This window comes from Eublepharis macularius, chromosome 14, assembly GCF_028583425.1.
Source record: "Eublepharis macularius isolate TG4126 chromosome 14, MPM_Emac_v1.0, whole genome shotgun sequence".
NCBI lineage: Eukaryota > Metazoa > Chordata > Lepidosauria > Squamata > Eublepharidae > Eublepharis > Eublepharis macularius.
Genome location: NC_072803.1, coordinates 67,706,563 through 67,730,674, shown reverse-complemented (window position 1 = coordinate 67,730,674; position 24,112 = coordinate 67,706,563). Strand labels below are relative to the sequence as shown.

The 24,112-nt window shown below is 49.7% G+C and overlaps 1 protein-coding gene across 2 annotated transcripts in view; it reads right to left on the bottom strand.

Moving 5' to 3' along the window:
- Positions 1-24,112, bottom strand: part of COL5A1 (collagen type V alpha 1 chain) — a 404,609-nt gene that overhangs the window by 304,351 nt on the left and 76,146 nt on the right. For both annotated transcript variants that reach the window (XM_054997811.1, XM_054997812.1), the window contains exon 2: positions 8,563-8,730. In XM_054997811.1, the coding sequence (XP_054853786.1) occupies positions 8,563-8,730 (168 nt within the window). The remainder of the gene's footprint in view (positions 1-8,562; positions 8,731-24,112) is intronic.

The window sequence follows — 24,112 nt, the reverse complement described above, 5'->3', positions numbered from 1 at the left end:
GTTTTAGATGGGGCTAAGCTCTTTAGACCAAGTTATGAACTTGTAACTAAGGAGTGATCCTCTTGGATCCAGCCTCATCGCTGATAAACAGGATGGTGTGGTTGCTAGGAGTACTTTCTTTCAATTAAATAGAGCCAGGACAATGTATTGATGTGCTGATTAGAGGGTCAGGCTAAGATCTGGAAGATCCGGGTTCGAATCCCCACTCTGCCACTGAAGTGGGGTTCCAACATGTTCTTGGGAAATACATGGGAGATTTGGGGGTGGAGCGTGGAGAGGTCAGGGTTTGGGGAGGGACCTCAGCAGTTATAATAGCACAGTTATAATAGTCCACCCTCCAGAGCAATCATCATCTTTAGGTGAACTGATCTTTGCCAGCTGAAAATCATTTGCAATTCTAGGAGATCTCCAGACCCTACCTGGAGGCTGGCAAACCTACATGGAACCTCACTGAGTGACCCACACTCAGTCTAACCTCCCTCACAGGATTGTGGTGGGGATAAGATGGAGCGGAGGAGAATTATGTAAGCTGCTGTGGGTCCCCATTGGGGAGAAAGGTGAGTTATAAATGAAGTAGAGAAGTAAATAAATAAACCTGGCTCATAAGCCGGCCCCTTATTTAGGCTCTGCAGACCTTATCATGATGACCAAGGCTACAGCAGCCTTTGGACTGGACCCCTGACACATGCTGCATTCAAGAAAGGGTGCGGAACAGTCTTATTCCAAAAGGCAGTTGGTGCGGAATAAGTTGTTCTGTGCTGCTATTTGTTCTACTGCATTTTATGCATTTGCAACTTGTAACAGCTGTATTAGCTGCCTTGGGTCTACAAAGATGAGGCAAGATATAAATATTTTAAGCAAGCCAATGAATAAATAAAAGGGAAACGTCTGGGTTTGGAGACGCCTGTAGATACAGCAGATGGCCAGTAGAGGTTTGGCTCTGCTTCAAGGTTTGTCCCCAGACTGCTGCAAGACCAGGTGAGCAGCTTCCCACACTATTGTCCTTGCATCTCAGCCCGAAGGCATCCTGACCTAAAAGAAAGATTTGACAAGAGATTTAATGGAGAGTATCTGACCCCTCAATGACTGGTGTGCACAGAGGAGAAACAGGCCCCAAATTTTCCCCAACCTTGCCTAGGGATTTGGGCCAAGGCAGTGTTTTTTGAAAGCCATCACAGTAACAAACTAGGGGCAATGCTGAATTCCAAAGTTCTCTGGCTCTGGTTCTGTATCCCGAATTTAATTTCATTTCTCTCATACAAGAAATGAGCCAGAGAGTCTGTATTTTTGTATCAGTTTCCCATTCCTCACACACATTTTCCCCATTAAAATTAATGTATTTTTCAATGTCATTTGCCTATAGATGGCATAAAAGAAAGAAAAGAATCCTCAATGGCAACTGTAATAAACAACACTCAGACAAACCAGAATTAATGATGCTGATGCCAAGATATGAAATGAAAAAGAAACAAAAATGGCCCGGTTATCCCCATCTCAACAGGTCCTCTCATAGCTGGGGCTGCACTCCTGAAAAGCAGAATAACTTCAAAGCATTGAGGCTGTGCTGTGCTGGAAGTAGAATGCAGAGACCCTAGAACAGTGATGGCGAACCTTTTTGAGCCCGAGTGCCCAAACTGCAACACAAAACAAACTTATTTATTTCGAAGTGCCAGCACTGCAATTCAACCTGAATACTGAGGTTTTAGTTAAGAAAAAACAACTCATACAGTTGTCCCAACTAATTCTCTTTTTCTCTCTCTCTCTCTCTCAAGAGCCACGACTGAAAGTAAAGCAAGTTAAATCAAAGCAGATTGCCCTTCTTTAGACCAGCAGCCCTGCTTGCAAGCACTCTCTCTCTCTCTCTCTCTCTCTCTCACTCACGAGCCATGACTGAAAGTAAAGCAAGTTAAATCAAAGCAGATTGCCCTTCTTTAGACCAGCAGCCCTGCTTGCAAGCACTCTCTCTCTCTCTCTCTCTCTCTCTCTCACTCACTCACTCACGAGCCATGACTGAAAGTAAAGCAAGTTAAATCAAAGCAGTTTGCCCTTCTTTAGACCAGCAGCCCTGCTTGCAAGCACTCTCTCTCTCTCTCACTCACTCAAGAGCCATGACTGAAAGTAAAGCAAGTTAAATCAAAGCAGCTTACTCTCCTTTAGAAAGCCAGGCCCAGCAGCCCGGCTGCTGCCTCTGCTTCCTGCTGCTAAAGAGAAGGGCAGCAGGGAGGCAGCCTTGAGGAAAAGGAATCACGTGGGCAGGGCCAAAACCCATGTGATCTCTGCTCAGAGCTACTGGAACACTATTGCAGGAGTTCCCCCTCCAAATGAGCCCTGGACCTAGCGATCGGCAACTGGGCTTGTGTGCCCACAGAGAGGGCTCTGCGTGCCAGCTGTGGCACACATGCTATAGGTTCGCCATCGCTGCCCTAGAACAACCCACTTAGGGAAACCAAATCTTCTAATTAGCATGGCAGCATACTCTGGGCTAGGCTGGGCAGGAAGGGTCTTTAGCAAAGCCACTATCTTTAGCCATGTACTTGCTACTTCTCTCCCAAACACCCTCAATTATCGAATCCCCACTCTGCTCCCTTAGAAAACTGCTCGGCAATTACTTGCATTTGTCTTTTGTTTGGAAGTTGAAGTAACAGCTTTTGGGCGGGGGGGACGGGGACAATGTGTGTTATTAAACATAAAATGATGGAAACCTTCACAAAAACCTGGGCTTCTGTCTAAGTGACACATCCAAAGTCTAAATTCTGCTTGTCACTTTTCAGCAAGGCTTCCCTAATATCAGGGTTCAGCCCCCAAAGCCAGTAACATTGCCAGGGTTTAAGCACAGAATATGCAAACACAGAAACAGAGGAAATTGTTTTAGGGACATGTGCAACCAACCCAGAGGCATTTTGCTGGTTTTCTGCTTTCCCAACATTCTTTTCCACACAGTCCACTATATCAGTCCTGAACTAACACTTCAGGAGAATAGTAAGTGACTTCCATGTGGCAACGATCTGCTGGTTTTCTCATTGGTAGTACAACTGCTGATTCTACAAAGTGCAACAGAGCTTCCACAAAGCAGATTTCCCCATATTTTCCCTGTGGTGGACATTTCCCACTGCACCACCAACGAGCTTTTTGGGGTTTTTTAATTGTTAATTGATATATCATTACCATATTCTAACATTATAACAATTTTCCAGTTGGTCCTCTGATTTTCCAAATTTCATTTTTTACAAAATACATCTGGAGAAAGTAATATCTTTCAAATGAAAAAGGCTAGAAACTAACATTAAAAAATAACTCTAGAAATTCAGAGAACCTGGTAGGTAGATTGCTAGAATAGAATAGAATAGAATAGAATAGAATAGAATAGAATAGAATAGAATAGAATAGAATAGAATGTCAATTAGTGATTTAAGAAAATCTCCAAAGCTCCTCAGTGACATGGGAAGGGAAATGGCTGCTGTGGAAGATTGCGGCAGGAAAACTGGCACTGATGTGGGCAGGACTGGGAATGATCCAGTTTCCCAACCATGCATCAGCCTTCCTCCACCTTTTCAAAAATCTTTCAAAAATATTGTAGTGAAGCAGGTTGAGGAAAATCACAGGAATGCCAGAGAAAAGCCAGAAGGTGCATGAGAGCTTCAGGTTGCTGTGTGCAAGTGTGAGTGTGTGTGTGTGGGGGGGGGGGGTGTCAGGGCTTGCAGCAGCCACCGCTGGGGGCGCTGGGCGGTCTGCTCCTGACATCAAAGGGGGGCCAGAGATTCTGCAGGACCCTGCTCTGTGGAAGGAGGGGCAGTATACATCACCCAGACTCCCTCTCACTCCACTCGCTGGCCCGCTCAACCTGTGCCACTCACTCCCCTTGGTCTCTGCCATCTCCTCCTCCTTCATCCACTCTCCTCCTTGCTCCTGCTCAAACCCACCACCCCAGAGCTCTTCCCAGCCACCTTATATAGGGTTTCCCTGCCCCGCCCTCCTTCTAGGCTTGTTCCCTCTCCTGACTTGGCCCAGCTGTGCCTTCCCTCAGGTGTTTCCCTCCTACCACTAATCCCTTCTTGGCTTCCTTGCCTTGCTGGCAGGGTGGGGTTGAATGCGAGCCATCCCCAGCTGAGGTCTCCTTGGCCTTGCTCACGAGGAGCTGCCACAGTAGGCCTTTGAACTGCTGAGCTTGCCTGGCCTTGTTCATGAGGAGCTGCCCCAGCCAGCTTCTGCGCTGCTGAGCTTGCCTGGCCCTGCTCGCGAGGAATTGCCCTGGCCAGCCTCTGGGCTGCCTGCTCATTGGTGCTGGGTGGGGCTGCCCATCTCTTCCCCCAGAATGCCTGTGGCAGCTCCACCTGGAGGGGCTGGGCTCCTAGCAACTCCTGAGCCAGGCTGCTGTCCTCTAGCCGGGGTGTGGCTCTGGGCTGTAGTGGCTGCTTCTCCTCCCTGCCAGGTAAGAGCTCTGTTTGGGCTGCTGCTGAGCTTCTATTCCCCCTGCCTTGGCCCTTTTCCTCTGTCCTGCTTAGCCCCCTCTCTTCCCCCTGGAGGGTGGGACTGGCTGGTCTCCCCCTGCTCCCTCCAGCCCTCTGAGGCTTTGGCCTTTCACCCCTTCCCCCTGGAGTGGGCAGGTTCTGGACCTGGTTGCTGGCTGGGGTGGTAGGGCCACTGCCTCCCGGTTGCCTCCCACTGCTCCCTCCTGGCAAGTCTGGGGGCTGGAACTCAGACCCTGGACAGGGGGGGCCTCTTGCCACAAGCTGTGAAGCAGGACCAAATGCCTAGACTTGAAGCAACCATACAGGTGCTTAGGAGGAGGTGTCCAGGTACCTTTTTAAAATGCTATCTCAGAACTAGAGCTGATGATCAACTCCAGAACATGTTCTTGATGCCAAGGCCAATCCCAAGAACATGCACGTGCTTCTGACCATCTACACAGTACATTTCCCACAATACCTAGTAGCATCAATGCATTCCCACAAATTTGGCCTTGGAATACTCATTGTCTCCAAAGATCCAAGTATCATTCCCAGAGAGGTTGCTGGTTCAGCATCATTTATTTCCATAGCCAGTTTTCAAGTTGCTACCAAATTCCACCTAAAACAAAATTGCAGGCTGAATTTGGATCTTCCTGTTTGGATCTTCCTGTTTCCTTGGTCAGGCTGCACCTGGAATATTGTGTGCAGTTCTGGAGGCCTCACCTGAAAAAGGATGAGGATAAAATCGAGAGGGTGCAGAGGAGAGCAACGAGGATGATCAGAGGTAGGAGACTGAGCCCCACGAGGAAAGGCTGAGGGCCTTAGGAATGTATTGTCGAAGGCTTTCACGGCCGGAGAACGATGGTTGTTGTGGGTTTTCCGGGCTGTATTGCCGTGGTCTTGGCATTGTAGTTCCTGACGTTTTGCCAGCAGCTGTGACTGGCATCTTCAGAGGTGTAGCACCAAAAGACAGAGATCTCAGTGTCACACCACGGCAATACAGCCCGGAAAACCCACAACAACCATCGGCCTTAGGAATGTTTAGTTTGGAGAAGAGGAGATTGAGGGGGGACATGATTACTCTCTTTAAATATTTGAAAGGCTGTCATTTGGAGGAGGGCAGGGAGCTGTTCCAGTTGGCAGCAGAGGGTAGGATGCGAAGCAATGAGCTAAAACTACATGCACAAAGGTACCGGCTGGGTATTAGGAAGAACTTTTTCACGGTCAGAGTAGTTCAAAAGTGGAATCAGCTGCCTAGGGAGGTGGTGAGCTCCCCCTCACTGGCAGTTTTCAAGAAGAGGCTGGATGAATATTTGTCAGAGATGCTTTAGGCTGATCCTGCCCCGGGCAGGGGGTTGGACTAGATGGTCTGTATGGCCCCTTCCAACTCTATGATTCTATGAAAAGAAAAAGCCAAGGAGTTTTCCTTTGATAAAACCCATCAAAATCCCTCTGCAAAGGGTGGTGTTTTCATTTCCTTTAATTGCCAAGTTTTGCCTAAAACAAAAGTTGGAGGTGAAGTTTGAGGCTCCTACCTATATGAAGCATCCACTTTAGTGCAGTAGGGTATGTGCAGCCATTCTAGGATGTCAGCCAAGTCAGGAACCTGCTAATAAGTTGAGCTCCTGATGCTCAACCAGTTGTTTAATCTATTCATTTATCTGACTCAGGAACATCCCAAAGGATGTTTGACCTCAACATCTGGATCATGGTCACTGTAGTAGTAGTAGTAGTAGTAGTAGTAGTAGTAGTAGTAGTAGTAACATTCAATTTATATACCACCCTTCAGGATGACTTAACACCCATTCAGAGCAGTTTACAAAGTATGTTATAATTATCCCCACAACAAAACACCCTGTGAGGTGGGTGGGGCTAAGAGAGCTCCTAGAAGCTGTGACTAGCCCAAGGTCACCCAGCTGGCTTCAAGTGGAAGAGTGAGGAATCAAACTCGGTTCTCCAGATTAGAGTCCTGCACTCTTAACCACTACACCAAACTGGCTCTGTAATCACATAGGTGAATGAATAAACTCTCAAATTTAACTTGCTAAATTCAGGCCAGGAAATAAAAGAATGAACCAGCCCAGGAATAAATGTTACCATCCATCATAAAACTTGAATGGCATATGACCTCCCTGGTACAAATATGCCACACTTTGATTAAACTTGTTCTTTTGTTACATCTGACAGACGCCTTTCATCAAAGTGATTTTGGATCCTGGCTCTTGTTGCTGGGCAACAGGATCCATATTATTTTTTATGGCTGTTGGCTACTCCAAGGTAGAGATGGACACGATCCAAAAAAATTAACGACCCAGCGGATCATGGATCGACGCTGACAACGATCCCGCATTAACGATCCGCAACTATCATCTCCCGTTCCCGAACTGTGAATCGTGGATCGTGGAGGCCAAAGCGGGGCACGCTGGTATTCCCAGTTATGTGGGAAGGTTGGTGGTGGTGGCGGCAGCCAGGCCTGGCGGGCACAGGGAGGCGGCAATGAGCCGCCTCCCCTCAGGTCCCATTCAGCAGCACAGGAGGTCTGTGTTTGGCCGTCAGAGCTGCCTATCAGGGTTTGCAGGGATGAGATTGGAGTGCCCATGGCTACAGAACACCCCCTTCCCCCTCCTTCCCCTGGCTGTCTTCTCCCAACTTGTGACTGCTCTGCTGCTCCGTGGTTGGAAGGAAGCCCTGCTGATCAAGAAAAGCTGGGCTTCCATTCGGGTTTCCAGGGCAACAGAAGGAGGGCAAACAGAGCTCAGGCTTTCCCCTGGCTCCGTTGCCAGGGGAATAGATTGCTGGCACCTGAGTGTGTGGATCCCCGATCCGAGCCCGAACGCAACGATCCAGGCTTCTCCTAATCACTGGATCGTTCACCGTGGATGATCACGATCCGCCGGGTCACGATCGCGCAATCACCATTATCGTCGGTTTTTTTCTATCGTAATGCGGATCGTGCCCATCTCTACTCCAAGGTACTAGAACACATGTCACTTTCCACAGTCCTCTAACGGGATATCTAGATCCTCATTGGCCCGTTTCAATATCAATCCTTTTCAAGTGGCCCAAAGGCTACCGAGAGCCTTTGGGCCACTTTGCAACTAATTCACTAATTCTCTACGTTGTCACTTCTGTGTTCTTGCAACATGATTGCTCTTTGACTGTGACTCTTTGAAAAGGATTGATATTGAAACGGGTCAATGAGGATCTAGATATCCTGTTAGAGTTATTATGAGACTCTTCACAATCTCCACAGCCACTTAATGAAGAACCTTCATGTCAAGTCTTATTTCCTCTAATACCAGGAAGTATTAATATAAGTGCTTTTTGGACCTTCTTTACTGTTGGACTTATGTTTGATTGTTGGATATGCTGCTATTCATGCACTTTAATATTTCCATGTGCAATATGATTACTCTTTGATGACTAGCACCTTAACTATTTGTGTTCTGTGTTTCCAGTGTGTATATCCTTCACCCATTTGCAGTAGCACTTTAAGAATTTACTCAATTTGGGTACAGAGACTGTATATGACAGGCATAGAACTATACAATTCTATATTAGAATATTTTCCACAGAAGGACTCATTGTTTTCCTTGCTTTATTTCTCTATTGACTGTCTTATTACATCTTAGTCAGTATATCGCGGGTTTTCTTGCTTTTGTTTCTACCAGTTCTCTCCGCGATTATCTCTCCTGTTGTGCCAGTTCAGTGGTTCTACACACTGGCTACTTCCTGCTATCAACAACTAAATGCACCAGTCCCTAGATGTTCCTGTGGGCAGCACAAATCTCTTTGCTTTAAAAAAGGAGTAGTGGGGCAACTGTCCGGCCAGTGTTGATAAGTGTTGTGGTTAGTAATGAGGTCTCAAAGGGCAACCACAATGAATCCTCTTAAAATGTACCGCTTTTTCACAATTTAATTTTGAGCATACCCAAGAGCAGGCCTTTCAACATGACTGAATCTTGGCTCCACCACTGAAATCCAATCTCTGCCTCCATCAACAAACAAATTTGAAATTACACCCCTACCAAAATAGATATCTGATTTCAGAAGGTGAAAGGGGAAAATGAGTAGTGTCCATGCATAATCTTAGAATAAAAAACACAATTCTTACCAGGGTAGAGCTGCTTCGTGGGGGCACTCAGCTGAGCATCTTTTGTTACTCGATATGCCACATCGGCCTCCTTAGAAGACCTTCTACTTGTGCAAAAACCTGTTGTTTTTGATATGCCATCAGGTAAATTGTGAAAATCTAATACCTTCAAGAGATCCGCAGGCTCCGCTGCAAAGAAAGAAAAGGGGAAACCAGAATCAGCAGATGAAAAGAAGGTGCCATTGCAAAGTTCCAACACATGATGAAACAAAAAACTTTGTGAGGAGAGACCCAGTTGGAAGGTTGTCATATCAGAGGAGAATAAGAGAGGGGAAAGTTTCCCTCACAACGGGGCTTTGCCTCAAAACACATTGGGTCATGAGATTTTTTTAGATTTTAAAAAATTAATCATCTGAAACATTCCTGTTGCTAGATTTATCTGTCTTGTTTTTAATGCTGCTCTTATCTCTCACATTTCTGTAAGTGGCCTAGAAAGATACCAGAGTAAAAAAAAAATACATCTATTTGAAAATTCAACAAAAGTCTCAACTCAATGAACGTGGAATCAATAAGCATAATCAAAAAAGCAAACATAGCGTCATCAGAACCTGAATCCATTTGTAATGTTGTAAGATTAACACTTTGGGCTTTGTCTTCTTCTGCCCTTTTGTCTCTTTGTCAATAACCATTATTCTACCCACCTCCTCCCTCCTTCCCTTAGGCCAATCTTATATTTCATGTCAGGGATCAAGCAAGCCTCTCTCTGTGCACAGAATTAGATTCAGTATTCCCAAACTGAAGTTTATTGAATTAAATTGGTTTAATTCAGTAAACTTTGGTGATTGCAGCTGCGCTGTTCCTTTGCTCTTCTTTTGCTAAGGAACAGCAAAGAAAGAGAGTGGCTGTGGACAGCTTGTTCAGGGGCACTTGGGTAGTTGAGGGGGAGGGTTCAGTTTGGTTCTGTTGGATTTTCTGTGTGTGCAGCTTGCATGTGGGAGTGTATGTTTGGCCGTGACAGCCTTGCTTCATGTGCTTCTGCAGTGGGAGCCAGCTTGGACATTGTTCCCACAATAAGAACAAATGGAGTCGCTGGGGGCACTGTATTCAGGGACCCATAGAATTGGATCCCGCAGTCCAATCTCTCTGAAACTTGCGAGTCTTTAGAGGCCAGTCAGGAGTAAGTCCCTTGCCAATTTTGTGGATTTAGCTTACAAAATACCACCCCTAGCCCCATGGATAGCCCCCAGATAGTTTTCTCATAGGGAATAATGGAGAGTGGGTAGGGGCACCTTTTTATGAAACTTGGAGACTCTTTAGAGGACAGTTAGGAGTAAGTTCCCCACAAATTTGGTCAAAATAAGATTTCCCCTCCCCTCCAAGCTACCATATAGCCCCAAATTCAGTTTCCCATAGGAAACAATGGCTGAATTTTACCGAACTTGCTCTGTATTACCAAACTGACCTAGAGAATCAATTCAATAATTGAGGATTACCAATTTTTTTCTCTACTTTGGTATTACCGAACCGAATTTATGATTTTTTTCTGGGTCAGATGATGATGGGTCAGATGATGAGGACTAGGTCACAGGGCATGTTCGGTGAAGTTAATGGGCCCCTACTTGTACAACTGAATGAACATGGAAGTTGGTGATACTTGTGGTCTCCAAGCACTTCTCTCTAGCAAGGACACAGAATCACAGAGTTGGAAGGGGCCATACAGACCGTCTAGTCCAACCCCTGCTCAATGCAGGATGAGCCTAAAGCATTCCTGACAAATATTCATCCAGCCTCTTCCTGAAAACTGCCAGTGAAGGAGAACTCACCACCTCCCTAGGCAGCTGATTCTACCTTTGAGCTACTCTGACCATGAAAAAGTTTTTCCTAATAGCCAGCCGGTACCTTTCTGCATGTGCTTCGAGTCCTATCCTCTGCTGCCAACACAAGGAGGGTTGCCTTCTCCTCACCTTATTGCAAACCCCTATACTTCCCACCCTTCAGAAAGTCCAACCTCCAGCACCCTGGGTGCCTGGGATCACATCCTGAAAAAAGGGCATACTTCTGCATTTTCCTTACTCTCCAAAATAGGCCTGTTTGGAATGCAGAGTAATCCCAAAACTGACCAGTTCCTGGCAGAATGGTGGGGTGGGGGGGACTTGAAACTGAGCCTAGAAATTGGGGTGCATAGAAAAGCAATACAAGCACCTGTCTCCTGAGTCTCAAAGAAGGGCCCCAGAGAAGGACTAGCTCCTTCGTCATGGGGCAAGGATAGGCCCAAAGGCTTATTTAAGGCACAAAGACCAATCACCCAAGTAGAAAAATGTAAAACAGAGAAAACAGTTTAGATTCCAGAGGCCCCAACAGGAAAAAACTGGACTGACATGCCTACCTATCACCAGCATTGAGGGCCAAACTACACATTACAGGTTTAACGAGTTAGGTTGAGCATCCTCAGACACAGCTTGCTTTCCTTGCAGTCTCACAGCAGCTGCAAAGAAAGGCATATTTAAGCATGAGAGGAGGAGGAGGAGCTCTTGCCTTCCCCTCCACATCATTCTCCGGCGCCAAAACAGCCCCTCCAGGGAGTTTTCTACATTACTTTGAAGTTGTAACACCGACTTTATGCTGAGGCTGCTTTGGCTCAGGAAAATAGTGTGGAGAGGATGGCAGGAGCCCACACCACAGTCCCAAGCAAACTGGGCTCCTCTGGACTTAAAAATGCCTTTTCCCTATAGCTTCCGTATGATCACAAGGAAAGCAAGTCTAGTCCAGGGAACCCCAAGCCAACTTGCCAAAAATATGTAATGTGTAGTTTGGCCCTGAGTGACAAGTGCATGAATACCATTAGTTGAAAATTATCCTGCCAGAGGAAACTCCATATGAGAAGAAAGCTTCTTTTCAATATTTTTATCAATGATCTGGATGAAGGGGTAAAGGGGCTACTCATTAAATTTGCTGATGATACTAAATTGGGAGGAGTGGCAAACACCCAAGAAGATAGAGTTCAAATTCAACAAGATCTGAATACTCTGGAGAAGTGGGTGGTTGTGAACAGGATGTAATTCAACATAGATAAGTGCACAGTATTACATCTGGGCCACAAAAATGGGAAGCACAAATACACTTACTGGTAGTAGTGTATGTGAAACATATCTTGGAGTAAGAGTGGACAGTAAACTAAATATGAGCAGTCAGAGTGGTGTGGTGGCAAAAAAGGCAAACTCAATCTTGGGTTGTATCAACAGGGCCATTGCATCGAAAGCGAAGGAGGTCATAGTCCCTCTCTATACTGCCCTGGTCAGGCTGCACCTGGAGTATTGTGTGCAGTTCTGGAGGCCTCACTTCAAAAAGGATGTGGACAAAATTGAGAGGGTGCAGAAGAGAGCGATGAGGATGATCGGGGTCTGGAGACTGAGCCCTACGAGGAAAGGCCTTAGGAATGTTTAGTTTGGAGAAGAGGAGATTGAGGGGGGACATGATTGCTCTCTTTAAATATTTGAAAGGCTGTCACTTGGAGGAGGGCAAAGAGCTGTTCCAGTTGGTAGCAAAGGATAGGACTCGAAGCAACAGGCTAAAATTACATGCAGAAAGGTACTGGCTGAATATTAGGACAAACTTTTTCATGGTCAGAGTAGTTCAAAGGTGGAATCAGCTGCCTAGGGAAGTGGTGAGCTCCCCCTCATTGGCAGTTTTCAAGAAGAGGCTGGATGAATATTTGTCAGGAATGCTTTAGGCTCATCCTGCGTTGGGCAGGGGGTTGGACTAGACGGCCTATATGGCCCCTTCCAACTCTGTGATTCTGTATTCATGCTGCATCATCTGCAATGGTGACCATTTCACACATGCCAGGTACTGTTGGAGACCCGTGATGAATTATAAGGGCATTGCGAGACTTGCAGTTTTAGTCCCACTTCTTTTCCCAATGATTCCTAGCATGAAACTTGCACTTTTTCTTGCTGCTGCCCATTAAGCCAATATTTTCTCAGCACACACCACTACAACCCCGAAGTCTTTTTCTTGGTCTGTTACAAACAGTTTATATGCCATCAGTGTAATATGTGAATCTGAGGGGGGGGGGGTTACCCTGATGTTCCCCAGTGTGTGCTGGGTACACTGAAAGTTATCTGCTGTTCTGCTGCCAATTCACCAGGTTTGGAGAGGTCCTTCTGGAGTGTCTTGCAATTCCCTTGTACTTTCACCATCCTGAACAACTTGGCATCATCCATAAATTTCATCCCCAGTTCCATGTAATTTATCAATAAATTAAATAGCTCCAGTCCTGCCAAAAATATTTAGGTTCCCCACTGCTGACCTCCTTCCACTGTAGTGAAAACTTTCCATCTATGCAAACTCTGCCTCCTCTTTTTTGCCAGTTACCAACCTACCAATCTTATCCCACACCTGTTGTACTCTAGGTTGATCCATATGTTACAAAGTCCTCATTGGCCACTACAACTTCCAATCAGATGCGTACCCAGAGTTCTGCACTTGGAATTTAATATGCAAGGCTGCATAGGCCTGATTCAGATTGGTAAAGACTTCCGTTTCACCATGCAATTGATATGAGTGATATAATAAATAGATATTGTTAATCAAATTAAGAGAAAAATAATTGATTTCATAAAATTCTACAAAGGCACAATGAATATGAGCATAACTAGTATATAAATCTCAATATAAGGAATTACACATTTGGATTATCTGTCTGTTTATCTGCCTCTGGAGAGGCAGCATATATGTTTTCTCAACCAATAAATTATAAACAAACAAATAAAGAGCAGGCAAAGTCATCATCTGCAGCAGCAGTCGTCAAGCAACAGGCAGGTGCCCAGACAGATGGGGAGGTGGTGGCAAGCTCCCCCTCCTCACTGGCCGTTTTCGAGAAGAGGCTGGATGAGTACTTGCCAGGGATGCTTTAGGCTGATCCTGCACTGGGCAGGGGGTTGGACTAGATGGTCTGTATGGCCCCTTCCAGCTCTGTGATTCTATGGTGACAGTTTTCGTAATATTGGGACAGACACAGAAGCTTTAGCTGTGGCTTCATGTCTTAGATGAATTTGACTGAAAACACCTTTAGCTTGCTGTTTGAAATGAACAAGAACAACATGCCGTATAAGTTCTTTCTGGGTTGGGCAGCAGCACCATGGCAGGAACAGACAATATTTCCCCATGCAGAAGATATATGCAACACTACTTTTGGGATCTCAGAGGCCACGCAACCTGGCTCACTGAATGGGATGCTTCACCATACACCCAGGCAGTGTCTTCTTGCTTCAAAACACGAAGTTCAGAACAGTCTGAATTGTGCTCTTGATGTGCAAGGAACAAAGCTCTACTAAGAAGCTAAATCAACTGAAAATGAAAATCAGCTGTGCAAAGGAAAATAATCACCCTAGGGGCCAGCAACTGTAAGTCCCAAAGAGCTCTACCAGAGCTCAGGTAGGTGGGTTCCCCCAGTATGCCAACAACATAAATCACCAACGTTCCACTGACCTTGCTGAAGATTCAGTCCAGATATTTCAGAATGGAGATGCTTCCATGTACGGTTCTAAACAACCCAAACCCTCCCATTAATCTTACCATTTCATTGTGTCACAAATCAGAACTTGACAAATGGCTCTTACAAGAGGGGAAAGAAGGGGACAGGGACTCTTTAGCAAGCAAGATGCCTGCCAGAAAACACTGAGCACTTTGGACAAAAATAGCCACTTGAGAAAAACACACCCACCCACACCTCTTTCTCTATAATTCCCAGACCTGTCTTCTGACAAAGCACAACATTAGCTGCTATCTAGCACAGCCAAGACAGATGGTCTGCAGCAAAGTTTGGCTAAAATAGGACCCCGTGCTTACTCTGCATTAAATAAATAATAAAATATTTCCTTTGTATAAATTATGTAAATTAAACACAAAAATATAATTTATTCAGCTTCTGCTATACAGGATGCTGGAGCCCCCTCCCCTCTGATCAATCTCTGCTTAAACAAGGCAAAACTGAAACTCCCTGAGCTGTCCTATTCAATGTTCCACTGTCTGGGTCACTATTCTAGAGTGGTCTGTATGACCAAGTGTAAAACAATACAGAGCTGGGCTTAAGGCAAGCATGTTTGTTCATTCACACATTCACTTGCTTTCAGTATTTACGGGGTGCATGGCCCCTAGGCACAACCCTAGGGGCAGTTTGGGAGATCCTTCTTAGCTAAAAAGCTTAGAAGCCTGCCTGCAGGGAGAGCAAGCTATAGATTTAATAATAAATAAACGAATAAAAAAATAAGTCACCTTTGCAAGCCTTTCACATTCCACAGCAAGGACAAACAAGCCTGAATGGAGATGGAGAAAATGTTGCAAGAATGGCACACTTGGAACAGCCTCACAAGCATGACTTCCAATCCCCCCCCCCAATCCTTGGGAAGCCCCACAATCCTGTGAGCTGCTTCCTCCCTGTCCGATCAATTGCCAGAGCCAGAGCACAACACAAACCGAGTGGACGTTACATACTGAAATGATGATCTGATGCAAAAACCAACAAGCACCACTAAATTTAGTCAAGTAGACCTAAGTAACAGAAACATACGCGCATACTTAGAGCCACCTATTTATAGGGCCTTTCTGTGAAAACGGCATTCCCCATTTCTCCAGACACATGAGCAAAACTAACAGTGAATGATCTCTGATGACTGCTGGACAGAGGAAGTTCCTCTCTCCCAATTCTAGCAAATCTCTTGACTATTTTGATATAGTGGAGATGCCTGGAGACCAAAATAGGTTTGGGAGGCCGTGTGCTGAAGTGGTTCTGTCCATTTTTGTCTGGGAAAACCCAGAAAATCTTCAAGTTTCAATCCTTTTGACTATGCTGTTTGACTACTGAGAGCATCCAAAGCAAGGGAATTGTATGTCTTCAATATGCCAGCCACATTTAAGTCCAGTAGCATCATAAAGACCAACAAGATTTCCCAGGGGATAAGCTTTCCAGGGTCAAGCCATGAGAATCCTCATGGTGTAAGATGCAGCATAGAGCTGTCACTGGACCCTACATTGCTAACAGAAGATCAAATAAACACAGAGGGAAACTTTTTTCCAGCTACAACTAGTGGAAACAGTCACGTTTCTTGGAACCTGCCAACCTGGCCACTCAGATCCTTTCTTCTATAACTTTGGAACTAGACCATTGCAATACAGGATGAAACAACCTTTTGAAGTCTGTTAGCAAGGACGGCAGCAAATATCATAGCATCTACAGTCATCAAAAACATTGTTCGAAAATTTGTACATCAAGTAAGGTCCTTGCCAGGTTTTAGAATCATGCTATTATAAGTATCATATAGCAACATTGGCAGGAACTAGACTCAAAAATTTCATTGTACAATTAATATAATTTCGGAATTAAAAAATTCAGAATAAAACCTATAAAACTGTGAGTTCATTTCAGCAGAGACAGTGTACATCATATTCCTCTCATCCTTAATCAAAAGAATACAATTCTTACTCTTTTGCTGTCTTAAATGATGTGTTAATGGTGTACCTCATGGCTCACCACTTTCCTAGTATAACTGAAGCAAATGCATACTCTGCTCTTACTGACAGCATGCTGTTTAACTTCTCTCACACAGGTACCGTTAGCTATTTAACTGGGGCTCCGTGTAGGAGGGAGGCGTGCCTACTTATGAGGAGTCTGTTTTTGAGGGATAGATGGATGCTTGCTCACGAGGAGCTCGTGGTGCTTCCCTTTGATCTGTAGCTGGGGGCCATTTGGTGATGTAGGCCTTATTATTATTTATTTTATCGTATTTATATTCCGCCCTCCCCGCAAGCAGGCTCAGGGCGGATAACAACATTAATTGCCCACCCTGCCTTCTCTCACACAGGTACCGCTGGTTATTTAACTGGGGCTCCATGCAGGAGGCATGAGCCAAAGGGCATGAGCCAAAGGACGAGAGCAGAAGGGCTCTTGGCCCATGGCTCTTAGCCTGTGGTGTGCAGTCTGGGAGCAACCATCAACTACTCGAGGTGGTAGACACAAGAGAATAGGAAGAACATCATTGTATTATGAACTGTTCCTGGGATGGTTGCAACTTCATTTTGACAGTTTGCTTAACTATACCATGATTATAGCCCTGGTATGTTGCCTGAATTGAGACCACCAGAATGTCTGATGCTCTAGTACAGGGGTGGCCAGACTGTGGCTTGGGAGCCACATGTGGCTCTTCTAGACATATTGTGTGGCTCCCGAAGGTCTCTGAGTATTGCCGTGGCCATACATTTTAGTTTAGTTTATTTACCTCTCCCTCTTCCCTCCCTTCTTTCTTTCCATGTCTTTCCCTCCCTTTGCCTTTTTTGCCTTCTTTCCATGTCTTTCATATTTTCAATAAAAATGTTGGGGTTGCCAGGTTTGACTCAGAAAATACCTGGGGACTTTGGGGGTGAAGCCTAGCAAGGATGTGCCATCACTTTCGTGATGTCATTTCCAAGTCAAAGGTCAGGTGATGGTTCTTCCCAAGCTCCACCCCTTCCGATGATGTCACTTCCAGCATACTGTACCAAAACCCCACCCCTTCCTGTGATGTCACTTTCAGGGCACTCCCCAAACCCTCCTCTTCATCTGAAGTCACTTCAATGCATCATGTCTTGCGGCTCTCAAACATCTGACATTTATTCTATGTGGCTCTTACATTGAGCAAGTTTGGCCACCCCTGCTCTAGTACATGGTTGTAGAGTCCCACGCTAAGCTTCTTACTACTAACTTGCTTTGTGAAAATGTCTGGCACATTTGCTATTCAAGTGCAGTTGGGAGCTGGTAGATATAGGAGCAGGACTTATGAAAGTGCCCAGCATCGAGCAGTAATGCTCACTGCTTATCCAACCTCTCTAGTATTCCACCTGCTGACAATGGGGCCACTTCCACCTCCCCCCCCCCCCGCTACACTAATCCTATGCAATACAAGATCTGTTAGGAACAAGGTTGCATGCATTGCTGGGATGTTGCAGGAAGAGAAAATCAACATGGCTTGCCTAACAGAGACTTGGCTGCAGGAAAATGACAAGGTGTGTCTGTCCCAACTAACTCCTCCTGGCTATGCAGTCCTACACCGACCTCGCTATGGCAGCCAGGGTGGAGGAGTTGCTGTTATTCTTTGCAAGGCCTTCAACTTCTGTAGATCTCCAGTACAAGCTATGGCTGGTATTAACTGCATCTTTCCTATCTCTGGGAATTAAAGATACACTGGATATCCTGCTTGTTTACAGACCTCCCAGCTCCCCCATAAGCACCCTTTCTGAGTTGGCAGAGCTGCTAGCAGACATGGTGTTGGAGACATCTAGACTTATTGTTCTGGGAGACTTCAACATCCATGCTGAGTGTTCCAAGTCTGGCCTGGCTCAGGACTTTATAGCTTCCCTGGAAAACCTGGGCCTCTCCCAAATAGTGTCAGGCCCTACACATGAAAGAGGCCACACACTAGATTTAATATTTAATATTTTTAATATTACTTTTTTCATCATTGGAGTTTTGACCTGAACCATAGTCAGATCATCATCTGCTGGAGACAAAAGTAGCCCCCATACCCCACAAAATAGGGGGTCCAGTTAAGATGATTCACCCACAAAGGCTCATAGACCCTTCCAGATTCCAAAATGCCTTGGGGGATTTTAGAATTCCAGACGCATGCTCCACAGAAGTTGCTGTAGAAGTGTGGAACACAAAGCTCCTTGAAGCTATCCACACTATTGCTCCATGTCGACCCCTCTGGTCCTTGGGATGGAAGCCAGTACATGGTTTATCATGAAGCTGACTGACCTGAAGGGGGCTGGAAGATGTCTAGAAAGACGCTGGCATAAGATATGCTCAGAAACGGACAGAACTTGCTATGGAACACACTGGAGGATCTATGAAGCAGAAATGAAAGCAGCAAAGAAACATTGTCAGGGCTTGCCGCAGCTGCCGCTGGGCGTGGCACTGGGCGGTCTGCTCCTGACATCACAGGGGGGCCAGGGACTCTGCAGGACCCTGCTCTGTGGAAGGAGGGGCGGTATACCTCACCCAGACTCCCTCTCAGTCCACTCGCTGGCCTGCTCAACCTGGCCTGCTTGCCCTCTGTGTCCTCCATCTCCTCCTTCCAGAACTCTCCTCCAAGCCTCCACCCTTGCATCCTACTGCTCTCACTCCACATCATCACTCCTCACTCACACCCACCACCGCAGAGCTCTTCCCAGCCACCCTTTATAGGGTTTCCTTTCTCCACCCCGCCCTCCTTCCAGGCTTGTTCCCTCTCCTGACTGGGCCCAGCTGTGCATTCCTCCAGGTGTTTCCCTCCAACCACTAATCCCTCCTGGGCCCTTTTGCCATGCTGGCAGGGTGGGGTTGAGTGCAAGCCATCCCCAGCTGAGGGCTCCTTGGCCTTGCTCACGAGGAGCTGCCCCAGCCAGCCCTTGTGCTATTGAGCTTGCCTGGCCTTGCTCACGAGGAGCTGCCCCGGCCAGCCTCTGTGCTATTGGGCTTGCCTGGCCTTGCTCCCGAGGAGCTGCCCCAGCCAGCCCTTGTGCTATTGAGCTTGCCTGGCCTTGCTCACGAGGAGCTGCCCCAGCCCGCCTCTGTGCTATTGGGCTTGCCTGGCCCTGCTCACGAGGAGCTGCCTTAGCCAGCTTCTGCGCTGCCTGCTCAGCAATGCTGGGCGGGGTTACCCATCTCCTCCCCCAGAATGCCTGTGGCAGCCCCCCCCTGGAGAGGCTTGGCTTCTAGCAACTCCTGAGCCAGGCTGCTGTCTTCTAGCCATGGTGTGGCTCTGGGCTGCAGCGGCGGCGTCCTCTCCCTGCCAGGTAAGGGCTCTGCTTGGGTTGCTGCTGCTGCTGGACCCACCTTCTCCCGGCTGTGTCCCTTTCCCTCCGGCCTGCTTAGCCCCCTCTCTTCCCCCTGGAGGGTGGGGCTGGGTGGTTTCTCCTTGCCCCCTCCACCCCTCTGAGGTACTGGCCTTTTGCCCCTTCCCCATGGAGTAGGTAGGTTCTGGCCCTGGTTGCCGGCTTGGGGGGTGGAGTTGCTGCCACCCTTTTGTCCCCTGCTGTTCCCTCTTGTCAAGTCTGGGGGCTGGGGCTCAGACCCCGGACACACACCCCCGCTTGGCTTTGAGTTGTGGGGGTCTGGCTCAGTCTCAAACATGCGGGACATATAGTCCGCGTCCACATGCCGTGCCCCCCGGCGGTATTTGATGGTAAATTGGAAGGGTAGAAGGGAGAGGTACCAGCGTAGCACCCTGGGGTTGTGCGCCTTCATGCGATGAAGCCACTGCAGGGGTGCATGGTCCGTCAGCAGTATAAAGGGGTTGTTGGCCAGGTAGTACTGCAGGGCCCCCACCGCCCACTTGACCGCTAGGGCCTCCCGCTCCACCGTGGCATAGCGCTTCTCGGCGGGCTGTAGCTTCCGACTCAGGAAGAGAATCGGGACGTCTGCTCCGTCACGTTCCTGGGTCAGCACAGCCCCGAGGCCGGTGTCCGAAGCGTCTGTGGCCAGTGTGAAGGGCCGGTCAAAGTCCGGGTTCCACAGGGCAGTGGCGTTAGAGAGGGCGGAACGCAGGTCTTTGAAAGCTGCCTCTAGTTCTGGGGTCCACCGGACTTGGTTGGGCAGCCCCTTCCTTAAGCTGTCCGTCAGGGGCGCCGCTCGGGAGGCAAAGTGGGGGATGAACCGCCCATAATACCCCAGCAGTCCTAGGAATCTCCGAACCTGCTTCTTGGTCTTGGGCTGTGGGGCGTCGGCTATTGAGGCCACCTTGTCCGGTGGTGGCCTGACTTGTCCTCCCCCGACCACGAAGCCCAGGTATTGGAGTTCCTGGAACCCCAGGTGGCTCTTTTTTGGGTTCGCCCTTAGCCCAGCTCGTTGGAGGGCCCTTAAGACGGCTTCCAGGTGTTGGAGGTGGGTGGGCCAGTCGGGGCTGAAGATAATAATATCATCAATGTATGCCATGGCGTACGCCCGGCACTCTCCCAGCACCTGGTCCACCAGCCGCTGAAAGGTGGCCGCCGCCCCATGCAGGCCAAACGGCATCTTCTTGAATTGGAAGAGGCCTTGGGGGGTGGCAAAGGCCGTCTTCTCCCGGTCCTCTAGCCGTACGGGCACCTGCCAGTAGCCCTTTGTTAAGTCCAGGGCCGACAGGTAGCGGGCGGACCCCAGGTGGTCCACCAGCACGTCTGCTCGGGGCATGGGGTAGGCGTCGAACTGGGCCACCTTATTCAGTTCGCGATAGTCAATGCAAAACCGGGTGGTCCCGTCTGGCTTGGGAACCAGGACTATCGGGCTCCTCCAGGCACTCCGTGAGGGTTCGATTACACCCAGCCGGAGCATCTCATTTGTCTCCTTCTCCACTGCCTCCCACCGCTTCCTGGGGATGGGGCGCCAGGTAGCCCGGGCTGTCTGCCCGGGGCTGGTTGGGATGGCATGTTGAATCAGGCTGGTGCTGCCTGGCCTGCGGGAGAAGACCCCGGGAACCCGTGCGCAGAGGTCTCGTAGCTGGGCCCGTTGAGCTGGATCAAGCTGGGGGTCCACCTTGGGCGCCTCAAACTCCGGGGCTTCAGAGGTCCACGGCAGCTCACTGTCAGGAAGCTCCAATGGGTCCTCAGCCATGCCACACTCCTCTTCGGGGCGCTCGTGCCACTGCTTCAGGAGGTTCACATGCAGGGTCTTCCGCCGACGTCGGCCGACCCCGCACTGGACTTCATAGGTAGTGGGGCCCAGCACCCTTCGAATCGGGTAGGGGCCCCTCCAAGCGTCCCCTCCCTCTCTGGGAAATACCGAGTGGTGCACCAGGACCTTCTCTCCAGCCTGGAAAGTCCTCATCCGTGCACCCCGGTCGTAGGCGGCTTTCTGCTTCGCCTGGGTGCGAGTCAGTCTGCGGTTTGCCTCGGCTTGGGACTGTTGCACCCTATCACGGAGCTGGCTCACGTACTCCTGTGGGGTGGGCGCAGGGTTGCTGGCCTGGGGCCCCCAGCGTTCCGTCAGCCGGGAGAGCATCCCTCGTGGCTTGCGCCCATATAGCAGCTCGAATGGGCTGAAGCCAGTGGAGGCCTGCGGGGTCTCCCGGAGGGCGAACATGAGCGGGTCGATGTACAGGTCCCACTGGTGAGGCTTGTCCCGTGTCATCTTCTTCAGAGCCTCCTTGACAGTCTGGTTCAGCCGCTCTGCCAAACCATCTGTTTGAGGGTGGTAAGCCGAGGTGAACACCTGCCGGATCCCCAAATTCCGGCAGAGTTGGCGCATGGCTGTGGCACGGAACGGGCCCCCTCGATCCGTCAGGATTTCATCTGGCAGCCCCACCATCGCGAAAAACTTGGACAGGGCCCGGATCACCCCCGGGGTCTGCATGGTTTTCAGCGGGATGACCTCGGGGAACCGCGTGGCATAGTCCACAATCACCAGGGCAAAGCGATGGCCCCGGGGTGTGCGTGGCAGCGGTCCAATGAAGTCCATCGCAATCCGTTGGAAGGGTGTCTCCATGACGGGTAGCGGGGAGAGGGGGGCCTTCGGTGGGCGGCGTGCTGCCACCCGCTGGCAGGTGGGACACGAGCGGCAGTGGGCCTTCACATCTGCATTCACGGAGGGCCAGAATAACTGTTCAAGGATCTCCTTCAGGGTCTTGTGGTGCCCCAGATGCCCGGCCCACGCATGCTCATGGGCCGTGCGGAGGACTTCGGCCCGGTAGGCCGCCGGCACCAATAGCTGGCGGACCTCCCCCTGGCCACTTGGGGCACGAGCTAGGCGAACCCAAACCCCTCCTTGCTTCTCGATGCGAGGGAGCCGCTGGGACCTCCGTTCATCCCGCACCTGCTCCTCCTCACGAGCGGCTGTCTCTCGCAAGCGCTGCAAGGACTCATCTGCCCCTTGGGCATCGCGGAATGGGCGGTCTGCCGGGGGTCCCGCTGGGTCTTCAACCTGTGGTTCTGCCCCTGGTCTGACAGAGGGACCCTCGCCCGGGTCATTGGCCTCCTCCACTTGCAGAGCGGTGGCAACTTGAGGGCCTGCCAATTCCCCTGCCGCCTCCAGCAGCAGCCCGGCATTCCCGGGGGCGTCTCTTCCCAATTTCTCCGTTGCCTGCTTGAGGAGCCTGAAGAACCTTGGGGCGTCTCTTCCCAACAGCACTGGCACGGGTAGGTGGGCTACCCGGGCAACTTCCATTTGGTGGCAGACCCCTAGGTACTCTATTGTGATTAGGGCCGTAGGGTACAGCTGGGTGCGGCCCATCACGTCCGTCACCGGGATCCAGCGGTGCACTGGGGTGGCAGCTGGGAGAAGCTGGGGTTGAATTGCTGAGACTGCACTCCCGGAGTCCAATAGGGCTTGTAGGATCAGCCGGCCTATCCTCACGGTGGCGCATAGACTCTGCACCTGCTTGCCAGGCGGTGGGTTATTTTCCCAAACGAAGGCGCAAACCCTTGGCAAGGCCTCTGTGAGCGCGCCGGCTTGCATCTGCGGCTCTGCTGTCAGTGTTAGTTCCGCTGGAGCAGCTGGGTAGGCTGCCTCCAGCCTTCCCCACATCCTATCCTGGCATTCCTCCAGCCACAGTCCGAGCTCCACTGGGGTGGCGGCCTTGGGAGGCCGCCCCTTGACTGGCGCCTGCGTCGGAACGTCTCTCCCCGTACGGGCCACCAACTTGTCAGGGCTTGCCGCAGCTGCCGCTGGGCGTGGCACTGGGCGGTCTGCTCCTGACATCACAGGGGGGCCAGGGACTCTGCAGGACCCTGCTCTGTGGAAGGAGGGGCGGTATACCTCACCCAGACTCCCTCTCAGTCCACTCGCTGGCCTGCTCAACCTGGCCTGCTTGCCCTCTGTGTCCTCCATCTCCTCCTTCCAGAACTCTCCTCCAAGCCTCCACCCTTGCATCCTACTGCTCTCACTCCACATCATCACTCCTCACTCACACCCACCACCGCAGAGCTCTTCCCAGCCACCCTTTATAGGGTTTCCTTTCTCCACCCCGCCCTCCTTCCAGGCTTGTTCCCTCTCCTGACTGGGCCCAGCTGTGCATTCCTCCAGGTGTTTCCCTCCAACCACTAATCCCTCCTGGGCCCTTTTGCCATGCTGGCAGGGTGGGGTTGAGTGCAAGCCATCCCCAGCTGAGGGCTCCTTGGCCTTGCTCCCGAGGAGCTGCCCCAGCCAGCCCTTGTGCTATTGAGCTTGCCTGGCCTTGCTCACGAGGAGCTGCCCCGGCCAGCCTCTGTGCTATTGGGCTTGCCTGGCCTTGCTCCCGAGGAGCTGCCCCAGCCAGCCCTTGTGCTATTGAGCTTGCCTGGCCTTGCTCACGAGGAGCTGCCCCAGCCCGCCTCTGTGCTATTGGGCTTGCCTGGCCCTGCTCACGAGGAGCTGCCTTAGCCAGCTTCTGCGCTGCCTGCTCAGCAATGCTGGGCGGGGTTACCCATCTCCTCCCCCAGAATGCCTGTGGCAGCCCCCCCTGGAGAGGCTTGGCTTCTAGCAACTCCTGAGCCAGGCTGCTGTCTTCTAGCCATGGTGTGGCTCTGGGCTGCAGCGGCGGCGTCCTCTCCCTGCCAGGTAAGGGCTCTGCTTGGGTTGCTGCTGCTGCTGGACCCACCTTCTCCC